Here is a 23,878-nt window from a genome sequence, read left to right as displayed (position 1 = left end):
ATTAAAAATAGTTTGTAACTCGTCAGAGGAAGCAGATTCAAGGTATGTTTATTGAAATAATAGGAGTTTCCTGTAAGGAATAAATCAAGTCCCTGCCAAAAATCACTGCTGCTGTGTAGTCCAAGCTATTTCTAATATATGGCAAGCTTGAAGAGGTTTAAAAGTAATTTGGGATTTTAGTAAAGAATGAATTGTTTATATGTTAGTAATTACCTGGTTTGATGTGCCAAATTCTACATTTTTCTACTATGTAATGCTAACTGAGAATGGCAATGTTATTCTTAGGAAGGATCAGGTCTTGCTCTACTTGCATGGCCCACCTCGCTTGATTTAATAATTGCCAAGCAACCACGCCGTTGTTACTGGCCCAGTCCAGGATGATTGTTCTTTAAAATAAGCTAAAAAATCCAGGGATTGCCATGGAGTGGTTCCTTGGCTGTGCAAACCTACTGGGCCCTGTGCTGCCATGAATCCCTTCTACCTATGCTAGCACTGGAGGCTGGCCAGTGCTGCAAGGAGCTGATCTGGCTGGGAGCTGATGGCAGTGTGTAGAAGTGGTGTTCTGCTGTAGGAGCTGAGCTGCTTCTAAAATCAAAGTATTTCACTTCTAGTTTAGCTAAGATGAGTGGCCAGGTAAATCTGAAGCGTGGTCTTTTGTGTTCAAGGAGAATGGATGTGCTGTTGTTCCTGGTCAAAAAGCTTCAGTTGTAGTTGATGTACAAATGCTTGTTGTCAGTTGTTTGGTTTGAGTTTTTCCTTGTTTTTAAGAGTAGACTGTTACAGTTTTGACAGCTTCTTGAACAGCAGTAGTGGTTTATTTCTTCTTGAATGTTTTTCCACAGGTGACCCATCCCAACCCAAGCAGGACTCAAAACATGATGTATCCTCTCCACATTCATTGAGAATGTCCCCTGAGAAACCTGCCAGTGTGTGGAAAAGCCAGTCTGCTCCATTGGTCGGCCGTAGAGCCCAGATGTCTTCTGGGAAGAGAAAACGCACTGTCGTGAGTGTGTATGCAAACAGCTCGAATCAGTGTGAAGAAGCAAGTTCCAGTGACCCTGCTTTGAGAAGGTCCTCTGCAAGTGGGAAAAATCGGAGGGCTGCTTTGGTTAAAAACATGCTGAAGTCTCCGTGCGTGGAGGCTGCTGCTCTGCCCAGACGGGATTCTCCTCGCTCAGAGGAATACCTTGACTCAAGCCATGAAAATGAGAAAAACAATTGCTCTTCTGGGGCTTTGGCATCATGTTCTGCACAGCGTCGTAATGAAGATAGCCGGGTTTCTGTTGTAGACACCAAAGAGAATCAATTGCAGGTGGCCAACTCACACTTCTGCTTGGACGTGTCCCTGCCTTCTCAGGAGAAAAGTGCTGTCTTGCCTTCTCCACACCATGTAAAACAAACAAATACTGTACTCACAAAAGATGTGAAATCTCACCTCCAGAATGCTGTCTTCTCTCAGGTAATACCAAAAAGATGTACGCTCAATAGAGCTGATGGTTTTTCACCTAGCAGCACTTCTTCAAGAACAGAAGAAAAGGCTTTAGAAGATGTTTCAGATTTTTGTCCAGTGGAAGGTTCTAAAAAACTTACGGTCTTGGAAGAGAGTGATAAAAGGGTTCAGTGCTCATTGCCTTTTAAACAAGGATGTGAGGACGATCATGTATCTTCAGAACTCTCAGAGTTAAAAGTTGGAAGCACCCGTACAGAGATGTGCAATATGAATGGCAAATCAAAAAGCAGTTTTGATAGTGAAGATGAGACTTTAGAGTGCATTCTAGATGATGATGATGATGATGATGAAACATTCATACCACTGCAAGAAATCCTGTCTTCAAGCGGCAGGCCTCAGACAGAAGCCCTGGAAGGAGACAGTTTTGATGATCTCCTCAAGGGCACCACGGCTCTGACAAATCATGTAAGTGGATTTAAAAAAAAAAAAAAAAAAAAAAAAAAAAGCATTGTCAGCTTTTTTTTTAGTGTCTTTTTTTCAATGACTGTCTTCCTTTGTTCTTAATGTGTGTAAACTCAGTTATTTCCCTGCAAAGCTGGGGACTTGGCTTACTTGAGGGTCTTGTGCTGTGCAGCGGAATGCAGTCAGTGTAAGGGTGCTTCTTGCCCTTGAGATGGTTCAAAAATCTGTGTCCACTACTTGGTCTGCCTGGTGTTTTCCTTGAGGTTGAATTTTGTGGAAACTGAAATACGTTAGGATTTCAAAACATGGAATGAATTCTGCTCACGAGGGATGAATGAAGAGGTATCTAACAGACGATTTACAGGGTATTATGGCAATGAATTGATTTGTCTTTTAAAAGTTACCCTATTCAGTGGCAGTGTGTCAAATAAATTGTGGCTTTGCAGCTCTACTGTAATGTTCATTAGCAAAGTCTTGCACCTGTGCTGGGTGTAGCGTTCCTACAAAGCTGATGTAGATTTGAATGGCTGCACTCAAGTGTGTCTGGCAAGGCTGGTGTTAACTTTCTGCCCAGCAGCGTGTGTTTCAGTGTGATGTGCTTCATGTTTGTGACCAGAACACTGTTGGTAAGCCGTTGGTTTTTCAGCTGTTGCTGAGCAGTACTGGCACAGTGTGAAGGCTTCTTTCTGTTCTCCGTGCTGTGGCCCTGAAGTGAGGAGGCCAGAAGGGGGAGAGAAGCCATAGTGGGGCACAGGCAGGACAGCTGGCTGCAGCTGGCCCATGGATATCCTGGCATGTTGTCATGCACTGCCATGAAATGAAAGGTGCTGCAGAGCTTCTGGCAGGCAGCCCTTAAGGCTCTGCTTGGAGACAAGGTAGGTGGTGGCTTGCTTCTGGGAGCTGATGGTGAGTGAATGCCAGGTGCATCACTTGTTGGTTTGTTTTCCCTTCTCTTGTTTAACTGTTATCTAACCCCAAGAACGTGCTTGCTTTTGCTCATCCTGCCCTGCTGCATGGTGAGGGAAGAGTGAGCAGGTTCTGTTGCCTAGCTGCTGACTGGGGGAAACCCACTATGGTTTTACACCACAGGAAAAAAACTTGTTGGCAGAATAGCTGTACTCTTGTCCTACTCATCTCCCATCTATAAATCTCTGGAATGGTTTATTTTGCTGAGTTTCTTTTAAAATGTTTTTCCATAAGCAAGTGTTAGGCAGCCAGATTGCTTTATCTGTCCTTACGAGTAATGGAGCAAGGAAATTATAGAATGGACTTTGATGGTTACATACATATTCTACAATCTTAATCAATGTGGCTGTGTAATTAATGGTCAGGAATGATAAACAGATACAGCCCAGATCAAGTGTTTGTGGATGTGACTGCATCATTTGGTGTATCCTCCTTCTGTGTAATTAGTGACCAGCACAGACAAAACAACTGAGAACTGTCCCAGAATTTCCATGACCATGGTTTCAGCATGTACTGGTATTTTTGTCTTTTGTAAGAAGGAGCACATGTGCAAGTTGGAGTACACTCTTGATTTCTCATTGTTCACTTTGGTCATGTTAAATGACTGTGAAATAAGGAAAGTGGACTTCAACATTCCCACGTTTTCCCACTGATTTGTTTCTGTGTTAGGATTCTCACCTGAAGCTTTCCCTTATCTAATGACTTAGGAGACGATGTAACAGAATGATGTTTTGCACTTCAGGAAATGGTGAAAGTAACACAGATGCACTGAATCATTTTCAAGGAGTTGTGCACAGGAGTGGGGGATTCCTGGAGTCTCTGTGGATTGCAATGAAGCTGTGCAGTAAAGGCTTCTGATGCAAATGTTCACGAAGACTTAGCTGCAGGTTGGCTTTAGGGAGAGAAACAGAAGCTTGCTTTGCTCTTCAGATTCATTGTGAAGCACGATCATTTCTGAATTAATCACTGAGAGATTTGACTACAGAAAGTTGTCAAGGAACTGAGAAATCCAACTATTAATTGTTTGGCTTTTCAGGGTTTCTTTTGAAATTTTACCTTCAGGTCAAGTGTATTTAAAATTGGAAGAGGCTAAAAGTGATTATAGCAGAAATGCTGAGTGATGGCCTGAAGCAGTGATTGAGGTGGGAAGGCAGGGCCAGCCCAGGAGAGCTCAAGTGCAGGCAGTGCAGCCGAGTGACTGGATTGTGTGGAGCCAGGATCCATCCCTTCCCAGGCCTCATTTAAGGGTTGGCAGTGGAGCTGAAGGCATCTCTTGGTGCAGATCCCTGCCTACCTGAGGCCTTCCAAAGATAAGCAGCTCTTTTCCTTCATTTCTGTATCCATGGCTGCTGCATTTGGGCTCATTCTCATTTGCTGCAGCCAAAGACTTTGCCACCCTGCTGTTATCATCCATAATAGCATTATGACTGATAGAGTAGTTTGCAGTAGTTTTAAAATGTCTTACTATTTCCTTTGCAGCTTTCTAAGCCTCCTGTTGGTACCCAGGTGTCATATGTGAACAGCTTAGAACATCTCTTGAAGGAGAAGGAACAATCTAAAAGGTTTGCTGTTTTTAAAGCTACTTTCAAAAGTTTAATATGGAGTTGTAGAAGCTTAGACTTACCTTGTCTCCCCAAACATGATGGGATTTGAGTGACAGCAAGTTAAGCTTTGCCTCCTGGCACTACTGCCATAGGTCTGATAGGACCTACCAGCGTGGCTTTACTTGAGAAGCTAAGTGACAGGCTCTCTGCAAGCAGTAGTGAGTGATATATGATATATCTGTCTCTCGCAGGAGCTGGACTAAATTTACTGCTGCCTTTGCTGTAGGTCACCTACCAGCTACTGGCTGCTGGTCAGGCATGAAATAAAAACTGTTTCTGTGGGCTGACTACACAAGTTTCTTCAAAGTCATCTGCAGCTCAGTTTTGTTTTCCAAAGTTGTGTAGACTGTCAGTTTGCATGCAGGTACACAGTTCAGTGGATAGAACTAATGAGCGCTCTTTCAGGGCAAACGTGTAATGTGGTGTGTGTGCTGATGGCAGTCACTGGTGGTAAGCAGGTGTATGTGCTAATAAATGCTTATTCTTAAGTGGTGTGAGTGCAGTAAGTGATGCTGAATGGTGATATGTTTTGCTGTTACTGGTATTGCAGGCTGGGTGAGCTGGAAAAGCGGTTGCGAGAAGACGTACAGAGAAAGGAAATTGATTCTTCAGATGGAGAAAATGAAAATGCTGTGGAGAATGGAGACCTCTCAGAAGAACACAGGTCCTTCCTATTCCAAAACCAATTAAATCCAGTTCTTTTTTTTCTTAGTCTTTTTCTCAAATCTCCCCCTTGTTCATCAGCTGTTGTTAATATGTCTATCGTGAGCCATTTCTATCATCTTTGGGGGCTGAGTGGATTTTCTCAGATGTCACTGTGTATTAACCTAACTCAGCTTTCACATAAGGCTGATGTGTTCATCATCTGAAAATGACTGCCTCAGACAGCAAATAGCCTCTTGTTCAAATTCATAAAAGCAATTTTGGATTTTACAGGGCATTTATAAAGAGATTTTCAGTAGTAGCTCATGCTATACCTGACTACCATCCTGGAGAAGATGTATTTGATTTATCAATCTCTGGGAAAATCTTCAATCAACATGACCTTGACTTGAGGAATTTCCATTTCATCCCTCAAAATCCTATAGAAAAACTTCTTCTTAGGTAAGAATAACCTCTTTGTTCTGTTGTGTTTAGCTGTAGGATTTTCACAAGTGTTAGCAGTTCTTAAGTTAAAACAGCATCTTGGCATGCAAATGAACTGTAGGCAAGATTGACTCGTTTCCTGAAATTGTCCTTTCTAGCTTAGTTATATGGAACAGTGAATAGCTGCTTGACCCTTCCTTCTTTCCTCTTCAGTGATTCTTACGAAAACATCTTAAATGAGGTGGGAGGGAGTGCTCTGGCCTCTTCAGTGTTTATACTGAAGGGCAGCAAGGCTTGTGAAGGGCTTGGAGAATATGCCCTGTGAGAAGAGACTGAAGGAACTGGGGCTGTTCAGTCTGGGGAAAAGGAGGTTAGGGGAGACCTTATTGCCCTCTTCCAATATCTGAAAGGTGCTTACAGCGAGAGTGGGGCTGGCCTCTTCTCAGTGGTGACAGGACGAAGGGAAATGGCCTTAAGTTGTATCAGGGGAGGTTTAGGTTGGATATCAGGAAACACTTCTTTACAGACAGGGTTGTTAAGCACTGGAATAGGCTCCCCAGGGACTTGGTTGAGTCACCATCCCTGGATGTGTTTAAAAACTGTTTGGATGTGGTGCTCAGGGCCATGATTTAGTGGAGGGTAGTTAGTTAGGGTAGTATGGTCAGTGGTGGTTGGACTCGATGATCTTTAAGGTCTTCTCCCATCTGAGTGATTCTGCGATTCTACTGTGCTGGGTACAAAAGCTTAACTGTCCCAAGGCAGACAGAGGACCTCAGTGATGAAGTTGCGTTATGCAGCGTTGCATTATGTCTGCTTAAGAATGTCCTGTGCTGAATGGGCCTGGGACCTCAGATTCCTCATAGTTAAGATTGCAGGAAGTCAGTTTATGGCATCAGTTAAATTCAGTCACTGAGCTCAAAGCGCAAATAATATGCATGTACAGCAGTTACCATGCTGCTAAGAGGGGTGTTCTTGAGGCTGTCAGGCTGCAGGTAGGTGGACAAATTCTTCTGTAATACCTCAAGTGCAAATCCTGAAGAATTCCATTGATTTCAGTTGGTGATTTACTGCCAGCTAGCTCTGTAGACTGAGAGCATTGATGACGTGCTAGAGGATTTGGTCTGTGTGTGTGTGCTGTTGTGGTTGTGAGGAGGAGAGAGGTCTCTGTTTGCCTCCTGAGGACGTTGTGTTTGTGTTACCTTCTTCTGGATTGAGGCCTGTCTGTTAATATGATTTAAAGATCACAGGGTTATAAGCTTCAAGAAGTATCTTGTAAATCAGTAACTGGAGGAATGAGAAGTAAATGAATCATCCCTTGCAGTGATGATTGAATTGCTTAGGTGTTCTGAAGCCACCCAGCTGTTACATACTGGCTCTCCAATGGACAAATGGAGGTCTTCCTAGCCACCTCATCAGTCAGATAGGTACATGGTTTATGGAGAAGTCAGGACTTGGGTTTCTCAGGAGACCTCCCAGTCCCAGTAGTTACTGAGAACAGGGGAGACTAAAGAGGTGTACGTGGGAAATTGGCTATTGTTAATTGGGTATCACTAGTTCAGCTGCTTAGGGCATACATTACTTTCTAAGGAAGATTAAAATAGTTTACTACAAAATCTTACAGATTTTCTGTTCTCCCAACAGTTATTTGTGCACTTCAGCAAAACTTACATGGCAAGATGAGACCATTTGATTTTAGTAGCTTAATTTTTACCTCCAGATTATTGAAAATGAAGGTTCTTTTTATAAAAAAAAAAAAAAAAAAAAAAAGTTGAGGTTGTTTCAACTTCAAACATTCTTTTCTTTACCTGTAAAAGAATGTGCAAGTTTCATTGAACAGTGAAGGGAAAAATATAATCTTGCTGACCTGACAGAATCCAGCAGCCTGTCTGTGTAGACAGGCATAATGGTTCACAGTACAGTGATATAAATCAGTGTTTGCTTGCTAATATTGTTCTCCAATAATAAAAATGTTTCCAAATCTTGTGATATGGCATTTTGGAGATAATGATGGCTGCTCTCTACTTAGCACTTAAAAATTTTGTCAAGAATAAAGTTCAGTTGCTACAGCATCTCACAGCAGGTAAGAGCATATGAAGGGTCAACTATGAAGATAAGATGAACTTACCTGCATCTGCTGTTGGTGATCTGAGGGGTGGGGAAGTTCTCAGTGCTTTTGTGAGATTGCTGCTGCAGTCACTAATGGATTGTTCTCTTCTCCACTTTGTCTTGCAGTTCTGATGTAACACAGCAGCTTTTTTTGGCTGTTCATGGTTTTCTGAGTTCTTACAGTTGCAGTGTGTGTCCCATTCCAATTCTGAAGTGGCTTTTTCAGGTAAGGCCATACAACCTCTCACTGAGAATTTCTGAAAGCCTTACTGAAAAATGGATTGGGCATTTAGCTATTTATGAGAATCTTGCTTTTAAATTGTGAGAAGAAATTGTATCTGGATAGACTGTTCTTCCTGAAAGCTGGTCACAGTACAGATAACTGGTACCAGTGAATCTGTTGCATTGGGTTAGCAATTCTTTAATCCAAAACAACTTTTTTTTATGGGTTCTGATATATTTTTTTTTCCCCCTGCAGTCTGAAATATTTTGTCATTAGAAATGAAAACAGTGGCAATAGCTTTTTTTTTTTTCTCCATTTCCTGAGTGACTGCAAAACCTCCTAACCTTGCCTGTCTTTGTACACAGTATTTCATGTGAAAATGGCACAACCCATGCTGGATGAGGAAGTATTTCAGGATGTCAAGTGTGGGGCAAATCAGAAGCAAACATTAATTTGTTTCCTTCCACCCTCAAAAAAAAAAGTGCACTCTGCAATTTGTACAGACATCACCTTGTAAATCTAAGTACTGCATTTTGTATTTGTAAAACGTTGGCTCAAAAAGTCTAGAGACACTCGAAGGAAGTGTGGCAGTTTTCTTTTTATATGTCTGTGTTGGGAATTTACCTCATTCTGTTACTCTCAAAAATGCCCCTGTCCTGTCTTCATTCTATTACTATTTGCCAACCATTCCTAAAATGAAAAATAAAACTGGACTCCCTGTAGGATTGCAGCCAGTCAGTTGACTAACTTTGTGCTTCTAGCAAAAGGGGAACATTTTTGTCCTCTTACCTCATTTTCCCCAGCTGGGGAAAGATTGCCTTGCACTGCTGACATGAGCTCTGGCATCCTTCAGACAAGGTGGGAGTGTGAGGCAGCTCAGTTTGCTCAGCCAGCACAAAACTGTCTAACACATGGGGGGCAAAATGAGGTGAGAGACACCAGGAAGCATGATGTGTATTTCTCTGTTGTATCTTTGTAGTCAGGCATTTGTTGTTTTGGCTGAGTATTGAAGATGCTCAATTTACCCACGATTGGTAAAGGATGCAGTCAATTGCCCTCGCTTCTGTTTAAAGAGTTCAATTTGATCCCAGGTAGAAATGGGTTCCAAAAGGATATACGATACCTCCATTCTCTTACTCCTCAATACCTTCTTATGACTAGATGGATTCAGCTTGGGGTTGTAGCATTCTGGTACTGCAAACAACTGCTTCTAATGTATTTGCAGAACTGTGTGCTGCTTGAAATGATCCATAATTATTCTGTTTTCTGTTTGTGTTGCTGAAGAGGGCTTGGTACTTATTTGCTGTTCTGTTGTTTTTATTTTACTAAAGAGAACTGAGGTCGTGCAGCTCAGTATTTGACATACAGCTCTCTTTTTCTCCTGCACAGATGATGTCTGTTCATCCTAGCTATTGTGTTTCCACCCAGATTTTAGACAAGTTGATAGAAATAACACTAAACAATGGTGAGTATTTGAGAGATGGAGAACTTACCACTGAACAAAATCATCTCTCTTCTGCTAAACAGAGGGGGAGGAAAAAAGCACTGGTTCTGTTCTGTGTTTCTGACATGAGCCAGAAACTTCTGTTGCTTATGTCTTGAATTGGTCCTCAGTAAGGTTGTGCAAGCTTTACCACAAGATGTCGTCCTGGTGTATATTTGCCTCGCTGTGCATGTGATACAGAACCTTTTGCACTTGTTCTATCTTTCACAAATGGGATTGACCTGAGGAGGAGCCCAGTTTGATCCAAAGTCCTTTCTGTCTTCTACATTAAAAGCTTTTTGTAGTTTAGGGGACTACAAGATGGTTTTCACCTAGTAGCACCCAACACTGCATAGTTCACTTTCCAAATTAATGATGAAAGAAAAAACTGTATGCATGCACAACTGTATACATGCACAGAAACACCTTGAAGGGTGGCTTGTTTGTGTGTTCTGCCTTCCTTCATCTGTACTCTAAAAACTTCTTGAGTTGCTACTCAAGATCCTTTGTATGTTCCCCATGTCTTCATTTAGATCCATCACAGTCACTGTGACGGTTTGCCAGTTAACATCATTATAGTAATCAAGTTCACTTTTGAAGCACTTGGTCAGATCTATTGAAATTTTTCTATGTATTCTGAATGTCACTGGAAACAGGACTTGTTTGGTATGAGAGGGATTGTAGCCTCTTGTTGCTTTGTTGGTGCTCAGGTTGTTTTGGAAGGAGTCACTGAAACTGATCAGTGAGTGCTCAAAGAACTCAGAGGGGTCTCAGCACATCTCTGTATCTTGAAACAGGATGAAGTCACCCGCAGTTACTCCTGAGAAGTTTGTTAAACTACAGTGTTGCCTCCTGTAGAGTCTCCAGGATGTTCTGAGGCATTCTGTTCTGTTGCTAAACTAAAGATGCATTTATTTTTTTTAACTGAGTAGAACACTGAGATCTGAAACTACAATGTCTCAAGTGTTATTTGTTTATGTTTGTGCATGTTTTTCTTGAAGTAATAGCTGGATGTCACACTGAGTGATGTGGTCAGAGCCATCATGGGTGTTTGATGCTTGAACTTTATGATGTTCCTGGTCTTTCCAGACTTAATGATTCTACAAAGGTGTAGAATTTAGTATAAAATACTGCATTAGACTACTGTAGTCCTGCTGTGGTTCTGCAAGTAGCAGCAATTCTTCTGAGATCAGAGCTACTAGAATGGATTAAACTTCTGGGAAGGAGTTAATGCAAATAACTCAAACTAATATGTCCCATATCTCTTACTTGTAGCCTCCATCAGTGATGAGCAGTCTAAACCGTGGATCCCTTCCCTAGCTGATGTCACAACTGTTTTTGTCAATATGGGTATTATGTTCAGGTCTCTCTTTCCATTGCAACATCTTCAGCCCAACTTTAATGAGCGGGATATTTTGTAAGTGTTTTCATTTTGATATCTATTGCTTAGGTCCTTCATGACCCATTGGTGTCTTCTGCTTAGAGTCAGTGTTGTTTGTTGCCCTACGGCTTCCTAAGGGGGGTTTGCAAGAGTTGTAGCCTAACTGTAAATAATGAGTTACAAGTTTAAGGTGTGTGTGCTCTGTAGCTGGGGACGGTTGTCATTTGAAGGTGCTTAAAACATGCAGGGTTTTTTCCTTCAGTTTGATGTGGATAAGGCTTTGTGGTCATTTGAATTGCTGATTGCTCCAATTAGTGTCTCTTTTATTAGAAGTCAGAGGCAAGGAACAGTGAGCAAAGAACAGCCGGGAGGATTTGCCGACTCTGCCAGTCCTGCCTTCTTCTGTTTACCAGAAAGCAATCTAATGAATGTCATCAAGGTGAGAAAACCCTACTTAGTGCACACGGGGTTTTTTATTTGCAAGCAAAAACCCTGGTACCTTAATTTAGCTTTGAGCATGGTCCTTGGAGTAGATAAAACCCTAGCATAGCATCTAGCTTCATGTTCAGCAGGTGATCCTTCAGGAGCTGCTTGGGGGGGAATAGAATGCAGGCAATTACTAGGAGATAAGCTATGGATACATAAGTGTTACAGTGACAAGTTGTTGCTTGAAGGAAATTTTAACGTGAGGGTGCAAAACTTAAGTTCTCATTACCCTTTAATAGAACCTAATTTCAGATTTTAATGTTATTTTTGTTTTTAAGTTTTTAGACTTCTGCACAACAGTAATTCAAGATGGATATACAGATCAAGAAATATTGCTGCTGCTTCTGTTGCTTTTTAAAATAAGCTTGGACAAACAGCTAAAGCAAGTCTCTTTAATAGATTTCCAGTGCCTTCTCACAAAGCTTCTAATAAGTATTAAAGACTGGGATACAAAGGTAACTTTGGAGTTCATTTTCTGGTATTAAGTTTATGGAAGTGCAATTTAATTTTTAAGAAGCTTGTTTCAATTTTTTTTTTGTTCCTTGGCATAGTAGAAAAGAACTGCTTGACAATGTAACGTGAACAAACTGAGAGCTTTTTAGCTCTGTGGGATTTGGGAGGTGATTGGTCATACTGGGAGAGTGTTTGCCCAGTAACACTTTGCCTGTCTCTTCTGCATGGGGCTGCTGTACTGAGCTGGCAGTGATTTGGGTGAATACTGGTTAAAGATAGCTGTTTGACAGAATGAAGCCAATGATTGCAGGGAGCAAAAGCAACCTGATCACAGCCTACTGCAAAATGCTCTTTAGCAGGCAGTGGGAGTCTCTTCATGGGCATCATCTCTTGCTAGCCCCATTCTTGTTAGCATCTATGCTGTGTATTTTGCTTGGGAGCAGATGTGTATTTCTTAGCAAATAAAACAAACACCTGCTGTATGCACAACTCAGTAATCTGGGGATTTTTTGAATTGTTTTTGTTCTTTTGCAGATGCCTGAGCTCTGCCTGGGGGTGAGCGAACTCTCCAGTCAGCACCATAATCTGCTGTGGCTGGTTCAGCTGGTGCCCAGCTGGATAACACGTGGAAGGTAATGGCACTACAACAGCTGATTTCTTGGTGTAAACCCAAAGCCTGAGAAATGCAGTAGCTGTTACACAAGTGGTGGTTCAGGTTGTTTTTTTAATACTTCAAAACAAGCAAAAAGCCTAAACACCAAGCAAGCAAAAGCAACGCTGAACCAAGTATTTGGGTTTTCTTGTATGTTTCGGTTGTTGTATGTGCAGTTTTTGTTTGAATATCGTTTCTTTATCGCCTCTTCTGTGAAAAAGGGTTGTTTTCCATTTCATGGACTGCAGACTTCCTGGTGCTTTATGGTAGAAAAACGATTGACAGCTTCAGATTCAAACATCTATCACCATTTTTGTCTGAGTGACCAAAAGTTAAATGTCCTTTGGATGATGTGTCCGATTTTTTTTTTTTTGTGTCTGTCTGTTATGAGTTCTGTGTGCTGAAATAAATATTGTAGTGTAGCTGAGAGATGATAGTGACTTTGCCCCTTGCTTTCGGACTTGGAGGCAAGCAAGTATGTAGCAGTATTATGCGTGAAAAGCTGCATTGAGGCAAGAATGTTTATGTCTTAATGGCCTCCTTTCTAGGTTAGTAACATTCTGTAATATAGCTTTGCTAGGCTTTGTAGCAGCAGTGAATGTGAGATGCTACCTGGGAAATGAGTTTTAAAAAATCCCGTACTTGTTTTTCAGGGAAGTAAGGCGGCGCCTGAGCCTTGTGATAATTGCAAAGCTGCTTAACAAAAAGCACATGAGGATACCTGATGACTGTGACAAGCAGGTACTGCACGTCTGTGTGCAGAAAGCATCCATGTTGTTGTTGTTGTGCTCGAATGTACTTTGTGTGGTACCATAGGCCTAGTTTCCTGTTCAGAATGGCCTGTCACTGACTTTTGTTTAGATTACTAACGGAAGTGTTTGCACGTGTGTAACCAGTATATTCTGCACTTCAAGTGCTGTGTTACTTATGTGCCTAAGTGTTCACTTTGAACACTGAAAGAAGAGCAGACTTCTCTTCAGTGCTCCTCTTACATATCTGTGTGGAGTCACTTTGTTTTCATAGGAGGGATCTGCTGGTGAGGATGTGAACATTTTATAAACATGTAAACACTTTGGCAGTTCTTGACTATTCATAAACCAGAGCTTAAAAGCATCAATGTTAATTAAGTCCCTGCTATAGATGTTCTTGTCTTAGATGATATGATAGTGGTGCTCTGTTTCACGTTCTCCATTGCCAGTAAAACAATCCCACTTGTAAATGCACGTGTATCTATAGATGTCTCTTCTGCATCAGTATCTGGTGTACATGAAGCCTTCTAATCTGCTAGAGAAGATGAGGAAAGATGAGCAGCAGAATGTCAGTGAAGAACACATTAAAGAGCACATTAATACAGAGCTGGAACAGGAGGTATGTAGCCAAGAGGACTTTATTTTTTTTTTGCATTTGTGTTTTTTACACCTGCAATTTTGAAAACAAATCCTTTATTATAAATTAATTTAGGAAAACTTCCATTCAGCTGAAAATTCAGAATTGGTTTGGTTATTTGAGACTATGAAATGTATTAGCAAGTATTTTGGTCTGGATGTAGGTGATGGGGAAAATGATGCCAAATGTGAATTTAATTTTCTGTAACTGAAGGCCCAGAAAGCTTTGTGGGTTAGCTAGGTAACTTACAACAGCATAATACTGTTTTTAAATGTTATGATATATGAATGTATTACTTCCAATTATTTAGGAACAAATTTAGGAACAAAAAAGTCTGTCCTCTTATTTGTTTGTTCAGGGTGCCACTGAAGTCATGACACCAAATTATTAAAGCAGTGAGGATGCTCTGTGTTAAGATGGTTTTGGCTGCTACAGCTCTGTTTGTTTCTCTACAGGTATATTACCTCATCTACATCCTGCTCCATCTGGTCAGTGAAGCTAGTTTCTTTGACACTGTAAATGCTGACCAAAGGGTGAGTAACTTCAGTGACCAGGTCTTTAGATTTTGATATACTAATTATCATTAATAAACTTCTGCTCAGAGGCAAAGCAAATGCAGAAGGGCTTTTCTCTGCAGTAAATGCAAAGAAAAACTTCTGTGTTTTTCCAAGTGGAATTATGGAAAAAGAGAAGGCTGTAGATCAGCAGATGTGTTATTTTTCACAGAATAAATGGAGATTAATACATATTCTCAGAACTTCAGTGAACCTGTGTGAACTTTATTGTGAAGCTGAAATTTTTCAATCTAGAAGAAAAACGCTTTGAAAATGTGTAAACCTCAATGAGGTTTAACAAAAGCAAGTGTAGAGTCTTGCATCTGGGGAGGAATAATTGCATGCACCAGTACAGGTTGGGGGATGAGCTGCTGGAGGGGAGCTCTGCGGAAAGGGACCTGGGTGTCCTGGTGGACAACAGGTTGGCCATGAGCCAGCAGTGTGCCCTTGTGGCCAAAAAGGCCAGTGGCATCCTGGGGTGCATTAAAAAGAGCGTGGCCAGCAGGTCAAAGGAGGTGATCCTCCCCCTCTACTCTGCCCTGGTAAGACCTCATCTGGAGTACTGCGTCCAGTTCTGGGCTCCCCAGTACAAAAAAGACAGGGATCTCTTGGAAAGAGTCCAGCAGAGGGCCACGAAGATGGTGAAGGGCCTGGAGCATCTCCGCTATGAAGAAAGGCTGAGTGAAATGGGTCTGTTCAGCCTTGAGAAAAGGAGACTGAGAGGGGACCTGATCCAGGTCTATAAATATCTAAGGTGTGGGGGGCAGAATGGCGAGGCCAGACTGTTTTCAGTGGTGAGTGGAGACAGGATGAGGGGAAACGGCTGGAAACTGCAGCATAGGAAGTTCTGCACCAATGTGTGCAAGAACTTCTTTACAGTGAGGTGACGGAGCACTGGAACAGGCTGCCCAGGGAGGTGGTGGAGTCTCCTTCTCTGGAGATGTTCAAGACCTGCCTGGATGCCTACCTGTGCGACCTACTGTAGGGAACCTGCTTTGGCAGGGGGGTTGGACTTGATGATCTCTGGAGGTCCCTTCCAACCCCTACAATTCTGTGATTCTGTGAAAATAACCAGTAAAATATGCTGAAACATAACAGCTGTGTTGGGGTGCAGTTGTGTGGCAAGTGAAGGCTAGGACTGTATCTCTTCTGCTCTCTGTAGCAATATTTCCCTTCTTGCAAAGTGTGAATATCTGTTAACGAAGACCTTCTGTTTGGCCTTCTGGTAGTCTCGATTCCGATTTCTGCAAGCATTTGCTGTGAGTTGCTTCATGGTGTTTGTGCAAGTCTTCTGTCCCATTGAACCACTCCTGGCTCTTAAGAAATGTCATATGATCTCATGAAGATGCTGGTAAAGCATTATGTTTGCTTACATTTTACGGAGTCGTGGAATGGTTTAGTGACCACTGGAGGTCATCTGATCCAACCACTCTGTTCAAGCAGTGCTGCCTAGAACAGGTTGCCTAACACTGTGGCCAGACAGCTTTTGAATATCTCCAAAGGGTGAAGCTGCCTAACCTTTCCTGCAACCAGTTTGAGTACTCAGCCACCTCCACAGTGAAGTGTTTTCTCATATTTAAATGAAACCTCCTGTGTTTCAGTTTGTGCCTTATCGCCTCCGTCACAGGAGCCTCTATTTTAAAACAGCTTCTTTGCAGCCTCCCATCAGACATTTTTAGACATTGATAAGATCTCCCTGAACCTTCTCGTTAGGCTGAACAGTCCCAACTCCTCCAGCCTTTTCTCAAAGGAGAGGTGTTGTAGCCCCTTAATTGCTTTGGTGGCCTTTCATTGCACTCCCTGCAGTGTCTCTGTGTTGACTGGGCACCACGCTGCAGGGAGGAAAGGATCACCTCTTTCAGCCTTCTGGCTGATGTCCTGCTGCTCAGTCTTTCTGACAAGCAGCCAGGTGGTTGGAGTCCCCTTTTAGGATCAAAGCCTGTGAATGTGAAGCTGCTCTTCTGTCTGTAGAGGGCCTCATCTGCTTGTTCTTCCCAGTCAGGTGGCCTGCAGCAGGTACTGCTGTAATGTCACCTTTACCTTTCCTCTCTTTAATTCCAACCCATAAGATCTCAGTGGAGTCTTTATCCATCCTCAGGCAGCTGCTTTTACTCATAGAGAGCATCGCACCCTTGTCTTCCCATCCTGTCTCCCCCTGAAGGCCGTAGGGCTTCAGTTTCCTACTCGATTGCAGAGAGGTGGTTGTGTGCTGTAATATGAAGTCAAACCACCTTTGGTATAGAGAAAACTTGTATTGCAGTGACCTTCTGGAATTTGATCTTTATAACTGCCTTCCTGAAGATTTATGACAGGGATTTAAAATTCAGTTAAAAAACAAAACAAAAATCAAAAACCCTGCAGCCATATACACAAACCACTTGCATTTCTGAATTTCTCGATGAAGAAATAGTCTGTTCTTGAATGTGAGATGTGGGGTGGAATTGGACAGTAGCTGGATATTATGCAGGTTGGACATTGTATGGAATTGGTATTGTCATTTCAGTTCTACTCACCTTGCAGTTGGATGGGGTGAACTGTCACTGAGGCACCTGAAAATGTTTATAAGTGGAATTTCATTGCATCTCACTTAGAGAGTGCAGCTGCTTTGCAGCAGGTCAGTGAGAGACTGAGAGCAGGAATTTTATCATGAAATTCAGAACGTCAGATCTTGGAGCTGTTACTGGGGATGGTGGAGTTACAAAACTGTTATTAAAGCCATCAGGAGCATAGAGAGAAGTATCAAGATCAGTGCTTAAACCCTGTGTGTGTTTTACCTTCTCAGCTAATTCCTATGGACTGCCAAAGGAAATTACCTGAATCGTGGTTACTGAAGAGGTTATTTGCAGCTGTTGTAACTTCAAAACCTTTTTCCATCAGTGAAAGACCTGAATTGTATTTTTCTTGCTACTTTGGGAACAGAGGGGATTTACAGATTAGCAACTTCAACATTTGTGATGTGTAGCTGTGTTCTAATGAATCTTTACAATTGCTTATTTAAGCTCATAGAACTTCAGGTGCATATCAACAGCTGGTACAGGATCTTGTAGTCTTGTTTTCTTTCTTCTTCCCCCTTCCTTACTTCCTAGTTTAGAGAAAAGTTCAGATTAAAGCATGTATTTTTTCACATTGAAAGAAATATTTGAAGTAAATATTTTAGTTTCAACATGGCCATTTAAATAGCCATACTCTTTTTTTTATCTTTATTTAGCAACACTTACTGAAGTTTTGTAGTACCTTGGATAAGCACATAAAATGTGATATTAGGGAAGATGCGAGGCTGTTCTATCGAACAAAGGTAAGACCCCTTTTCTTGTTACTTTTGTTTGGTCTTTTCTAGTGCCGTTCCCTCCTCTCAACACTGGAAGTTCCAAGACTTCCTTGTGGATTTATTTTTCCTGGTTTTGCTGTCTGTCTGTATGCGTAAATGCAGGTCTGTTTTAATGCACTGAAAATACTCTTTGCTAACAACAGGATGCCGGCAACACTAAGATGTGAGCTTGTCTTCCTCTTAGGAAGGCATCTCAACTTTCAGACAACAGAGTTGCTCCTTTTCTCTCCCGTGGCAACCTCTGATTCCTGTCAGTTATCAGTCTTGTACTTTCAGGAATGGAGGCAATATGCAAAGCTGGATACAGAGGGCAGAAGAAACCAGCCAGACTGTCTTGTGTGTCCTTTATTTTCAAAGTAGTTAAGTTAGTTGTTAAAACGTTGTGTATTTATGCCAACACTGTATGTGGTGTAGCATCAAGCTTGGCTAATTGTCTTTCATTTGCTTTGTGGCATGTAGCTTGCTAATGGTAGTCCTAACTCTGACTTTCGTGCTCTGCATGCTGTCATAGCAAGCTGAATCTCAGTGTTGAAAAGCATTGCCTTCTTCAGCTTTATGTCAGATGTTTGCAGTTGTGTTCATAACTCTCAAAAAGGCTGTGGGTTTTTTATTCAGCCAGATGGGTTAGAGCATGGATCCTGTCAATGAGTTAATGAATCTTGCCTTGAATTTTTGAATCTCAGCTCCCTATTCTGTTTGTTTTCCTTGCACTGGGAGAGGATAACCTTGCTCTGTTTTTCCTTATTGCTACTTCTATTTTTTCACTGTAGCACTGCAGCAGCTACCAGAAGAGACCACTGTGCTGGGTTTTACATTGAACGCAGAGCAAATCTCAGCTCTTGTATTTCACACCTGCTTGTGGTTGGCTCTGAGGAGGAAAAAAAAAAAAAGAACAAAAAAACAACACCACACCAGGTTTCTGTATAAGGAATTCATTTTGGAATCGTGGTGCTGCATTCTTGGCTTCTGTGATTGCATTGTCAGGCACCTTTTCTAGTTAGAAACAAGCCCCATGTCACAAACCTAACTGAACAGGGGCTGAGAGAGTTTTTGGAGGCCAGAGGCTTGTGTGGTGACAGACACTAAACATGGAAAATCACGTGTTTGTGTAGATACCTGAGTTGGGGATGTCGTTGGAGTGCAGGTGGTGATGCTGTCTGCCTGTTGTCAAACTGTTCCCTCCCAGAAAGCCTCCAGCGTTGGATTTTTGGTCTGGGTGGTGGCGATTGTAATTTGTGACTTTTCTTAACAGAAAGGCTAAACTAATCACTCTGAATTTGCAGGTGAAAGACTTAGTTGCTAGGATATACGGCAGATGGCAAGATCTGATACAAAACAGCCGGCTTACTCAGGTACTGTGAGGAAACATTCCTGTTTGTTTTCGTATTGCAGAGCCGTTTATATTTAGTTAAAACTCCGTCTTTGCTCGCTTGGGTATAACAGAGATATCACCTGGATCCTCAAAAGTGCTGTTCTCACCAATGGCTTATGTAACACCCTGAAGTGCTGACACTGAGTCAAGTTGCAGGGCCTGTCTCTTATTACAGTCATTAGCAGATGCTTCAGAAGGGACTTTTGAGTGGGGCAGGAATGCAGCGAGGCACTTCCTGCTGTTGTCTGGCAGTTTGACTTGGAGGCTACTCCAATCCAGTGCTCTAAGCACATCTGTTTAACAGCTCTGGATGAACATAGCCCCTCCAATCTGTCTAATTCTGTGCAATGATTAGGAAAACCCTTTAATACTTTGTAATCTGGTGAATTTCTAACAGGAAGTTTAAATTACATGTATATGCTTAGTACTGATTTCAGTTAAAAACTGTGTAATTAACGTTTGTCTCTAAAGCATATTTGATCAGTCAAAGCAGTATTCAGAAGAAGACCTCACTTGTAGTATCTAAGGTTTCCTGCTACAGGAAGGGAAGTGAATTAGGTGGCAGATGTGGTTGCAGAAGTTACTTAGCAGATGATGGAAGCTGGTAAAGATACAGCTCTTAGAGACATTTGGGTTTCATTCACGTATAGGGATGGTGTTTCCAAATAACACTGTAGGGATTTGCAAACTGATGTGATCTTACACTAAGCAGTTGCCTGCTCTCCTTACTTCAATGTTTGTTGGTTTGTTTTGAGTTTTCTGTTTTGTTTCTACTCTTCAGGGAAAGCTACATGACTTCTGGGAGCCAGATTCATGAGATCTTGCCTAGATCAGGGAAATAACAGCAAAAAAAAACAACCTGAAACCGAGGAATGTACAGAAGGAATGGAGCTTCACCTTGATCAGAATGCAAGAATTACTGGCCGCCTGAATTAGAACCTGAGCTTGGTTTAAGCAAATATGAAAAACACAGTGATCCAATTTGATTGGCATTGCTTTTACTGTGAACACTGTGGCACTTCTGAAAGTGGGTGAACTGAAGCAGCTCTGTAGCTCTGTCTAGATGGAATTTTATCATGTTGAAAGTTGAAGGAAGCTTTATTTCCGCTGTTAATTGTGAAGTGTCTTTGGAAACTGTGTGTATTGGTTTTCTATAACCTACAAGTATTGCTTTGGGATGGCTGGAAAAGAACTGCCCTGTGATGTGAAATGAGTCTAGAAACAGTATTATACCTTCTCTGTTGTAAGCAGGTGAGGAAGTGCTTCACTACTGATCTGAATAGCAGAGTTGCCCACACATCTTGGTCTGCAAAGCAAGATTAATTGGTCTGACCATCCAGTGTCTCTAAATAATAAAATGGCAGTGATGTGTGCACAAGTGATGGGGTGTTTTGTTCACTTGAGGGTGGAGACAGCTGAAGAGAGGCTGTGCCCATACAATGTAAGTGGATGCTGCTTTGTTCTTTGTTAGAAGACAACAGAGCAAAGCAGAACTTAATACAAATAACAAAATAGCATTTGCTGTTACTGCAGTGCATTTGTTTTAACTTCCTCATCTTCAGATGTTATTTATGCAGTGAATGTGACAGCACAGGAAGTGATTTTGTAAGATCCTATTGTAAATAAGCTCTCCTTACACGAGTGGCCTTGTGCTACTCTTTAAAGAAAAATCCCTTTAAGCACTTTCTCTAAATGGAGAAAATGCTGTTCCTAAAATATCAAGTCTGAGGATTTGAGGAGAGGTGGCCAGTGCATGTGAACGTTAACTGAAAGCTGTATGAGTAGTGAATTCCTTTGTGCAAAGTCTTGCTGCATACACAGCGTGAGCTCAGAGCTCCGTGGGCTGTTTGCAGTAATGAGAGGAGGATGTAATCCCTGTGTGTGTGCTTTCCGTGTGAATGCTGTAATTTAAACGTACTCTGTGGGCTCTGTGTGTGTGTGTGTGTGTGTGTGTGTGTGTGTGTGTGTGTGTGTGTGTGTGTGAACAGGAAGTTACAGTGGGTAGAATACCAAATGGGAAATCCAGATTTTTTAAATACTACGTTTGTGTTTTATAGTACTGTTTCCTTTTAATTTGTGTAGATTGACCTATCTTCTCCTGTACAGTAAACTTCCTACCGCTTGACAGGAATGTAAAGTAAGGTTAACGTTAAAGTTAAATCTGAAGTCTGCATGTTGTGTGTAAAGGAGCTGCTGTGAGTGGGCCGCAGGCTCCAGGGGGGTTCTGTTGGGGAATCGGTGTTTTGTCTTGCCTTTCAAATGTAGGCGAAGTCTGCAGTCTCTGCACCCTTCACAGGACTGTTAACTTCTCTTTGTCTCGGTGAGTGTTACATCGTTATCTGAGGGCAGAAAGAAGTCCCTTTTTTAATCCCAGCGTGTCTCTTTGGAATCGGTTGAATCTACCTCAATGGAATCTCCGACAACAGGACTGTCTGAGGCTGAAAGTAGGAATGGTGTGTCGGTATACAGGTATGCACTGCCCTCCTCTGCTCTGCCCAGCGCTCCTTGTGCGACAACATTCCATCTGGTTGCAGTTGCTTCTTATGTTTGAATATATTGGATGTGATTTTATTAATGTTCCTGTCTTTTTCTCACTAATGTTGTATACGGTTTTTAAAAGTACGCTTACTTTAACGTGTATATATTTTCTTACCATGTAAAATTGAATTTGTGGTCCTGTATATTTTGGAGAAGGAAAGGGGTGAAATTTAGATCAGCATCTTTGTTCCTCGTGTTGCAGTTTGGAGCACCTTGAAAGTGCTGGGGATGTTTTTCCTGTACAAAATAACCACTTTGTTACTTACTTTTATTCAGTAGACCAGTGAGAAAATAAAACCAGACTTTTCTAATCCGATGTCTGTGCACAAAGTCACCACATCAACCGCTGTGCAGAAATACGGCTGCAGGTCCTATTTGGGTCTTCCTGCAGTGCTTAGGTTCACAGCCGATTAGCTTACTATAAATGGAGAAAGTCTTGGAGTAATTCTTAGCTCTGCCAGTTCTGTGTTTTCATGCTTCATGCCTGTGTATACATTCGGGCTTTTTCCCCCCTCCTTCTTTGTCTGGACTTCCTTCCATCTGTCTGTAGCTGAGTTCCAACCCTTGGTTGCTCCTTCTGGACTTTGGTTGAATTGGAGCTTGTCAGTACCCTGGCAGAGGTGGAACCAAAGCATTGCTGCAATGTCTTGAATGGGGCTGCTGAGCTGAGTGCTGCTCCAGGGCTGCGAGGAACGGCCCAGCAAACCTGCTGCCATCTTATTTCACCCAGCCAGAAGTTACATGCATTGAAAAAAGCTGTTTGCACACTACATGTCTTAACTGCTTTGGTTGTCTTCAGATGTACATTTTTGCACTGAGGTTTATCTTTTGATATTATGTTGGTTGTACTAAGAACCATGTTATCTTGTCTCATGGGCAATTGGGTGTACTTCATTGCAGTAATCACAGATAAAAAACAATTAAAAGTGGACTATAAAATATACATTTGTGACTTTGATTTTTTTTCTTTTTTTCTTTTTCTCCTGACAAGCCTCTCCATGGCTTTTAAAAAAAAGAAACCTGCCTGCAAAGCTATTTGCACATCTCGTGTCCTCCCAGAGCTGTTGTGAAACTTGGTAATGGAAGGGGATTTCAGCAGATTTCAGAACGGCCTGCAGGCAGGGCTGGCTGGAGGGCATGCGGATGCATCATTGATGCAGTGGCTGCAGGAGCTCTCTGAAGTCCCCAAAGCCTGGAGTTGAGCTGAGAACACCTCTGGGAAAAGGTGATGAACAAACACACTGCTCTAAAGGGCAGAGCAGCTGGGGAGATGGCTGCCTGATAGGATGGGAGAGGTGATATTTACACGTGGAAGGCCTTTGTCTCATGAGGGATGGATGCTGCGGTGGTAGCTTTCTGAGCACAGGCAGGCGAGCTCTGCCTGCAGCCACGGGGCTGTGCCTGCCCTTGTCCTGCAGCACTGCACTCACCAGCTGAGCCTCCAGAGGGAGGCTTGGGCTGATGCTTCCAGGCACTGGGCTGAGAGGGGATTCTGCAGGACGCAGTACTTGAGGGTGTGACATTGCAGTGCTCACCTACGTTTGTTCTACGTGATTCCTGGGCTGAGTTGGGGTGTTCCTGGTTTTTGGTTGTTTTTTTTTTTCAGTAGTTGTGCAAGTTTGGTGTTTCGTTATTTTTTTTCTCTACTGGAAAGGGCAACTGGGGCTGTTTGCTGGAGGCAGCCCTCCCATTCCTTCTGCAAACTCATTCCATGGGCTTACAAACCCTTCCAGCCCAAAGTTCCCTGGTGGGAGCCACCCTGCTGTGCCAGAGGGGCCCGCTGGGTTATTGCTTGGCCTGCTCGAGGGAAAAGGCTCCTGAGATCGACTCGGTGCAGGGAGCCAGCCCGCAGCACAGCAAGGCGGTGTGCAGGGCGTGCAGGAGCCTGCACGGTGCGAGCCGGCCGCGGGGCTGCTGGGGGGCAGGGCAGGGCCACGCTTATGGAGCACGGCGTGGATAAGGGGCTGCCCGGAGGTCAGGCGGCCGCGGACGGCTTTAGCTCGTGCCTTGTGGTTTATATTATCCGAATGCTCTCAGTGACGTTCGGATTGCGATTCTTCCCGTCTTCCCCTGGGCTGCCAAATGCCTTGATATTCTGCCTCGTGGATGTTTTGCCGGCTTAACTGATGGGGCCCCTCCTTATCTGGTGTTGAAAAGGACTTTCCGTGCTGGGGAACGGCCCGGGCTGCTGCTGGGAAGGCTCCTAGGGAAAGTAAATTCCTCGAAGGGCTGGTCTTTAGTAGGCGCTTTTAGTTCTGTCTGACTTCTTTCAGCCGGCATTTCTTCGTCTTTGTAGTCCGGAATTTGAAAGGGAACGCTTTACCTGCTATCAGAAGCGGCGCTGGGTG

The 23,878-nt window shown here is 42.6% G+C and overlaps 1 protein-coding gene across 3 annotated transcripts in view; it reads left to right on the top strand.

The window, feature by feature from the left end:
• The window catches only part of SLF2 (SMC5-SMC6 complex localization factor 2), a 28,005-nt gene extending 5,534 nt beyond the window's left edge, over positions 1 to 22,471 (top strand). For 2 of the 3 annotated variants that reach the window (XM_048944778.1, XM_048944780.1), the window contains 16 exons: positions 843 to 1,915; positions 4,358 to 4,440; positions 5,033 to 5,146; positions 5,419 to 5,586; positions 7,801 to 7,900; positions 9,287 to 9,362; positions 10,656 to 10,797; positions 11,092 to 11,200; positions 11,526 to 11,702; positions 12,235 to 12,332; positions 13,006 to 13,093; positions 13,589 to 13,720; positions 14,194 to 14,271; positions 17,501 to 17,587; positions 18,904 to 18,972; positions 19,774 to 22,471. In XM_048944778.1, coding sequence (XP_048800735.1) covers positions 843 to 1,915; positions 4,358 to 4,440; positions 5,033 to 5,146; positions 5,419 to 5,586; positions 7,801 to 7,900; positions 9,287 to 9,362; positions 10,656 to 10,797; positions 11,092 to 11,200; positions 11,526 to 11,702; positions 12,235 to 12,332; positions 13,006 to 13,093; positions 13,589 to 13,720; positions 14,194 to 14,271; positions 17,501 to 17,587; positions 18,904 to 18,972; positions 19,774 to 19,809 — 2,630 coding nt within the window. In that variant the 3' untranslated portion in view covers positions 19,810 to 22,471. The remainder of the gene's footprint in view (positions 1 to 842; positions 1,916 to 4,357; positions 4,441 to 5,032; positions 5,147 to 5,418; positions 5,587 to 7,800; positions 7,901 to 9,286; positions 9,363 to 10,655; positions 10,798 to 11,091; positions 11,201 to 11,525; positions 11,703 to 12,234; positions 12,333 to 13,005; positions 13,094 to 13,588; positions 13,721 to 14,193; positions 14,272 to 17,500; positions 17,588 to 18,903; positions 18,973 to 19,773) is intronic. The other variant, XM_048944779.1, reaches the window with a different exon arrangement.
• Positions 22,472 to 23,878: the final 1,407 nt, after the last annotated feature.

This window comes from Lagopus muta, chromosome 5 (assembly GCF_023343835.1).
Source record: "Lagopus muta isolate bLagMut1 chromosome 5, bLagMut1 primary, whole genome shotgun sequence".
NCBI classification, from domain to species: domain Eukaryota; kingdom Metazoa; phylum Chordata; class Aves; order Galliformes; family Phasianidae; genus Lagopus; species Lagopus muta.
This window is presented reverse-complemented; position numbering and strand designations above follow the sequence as displayed.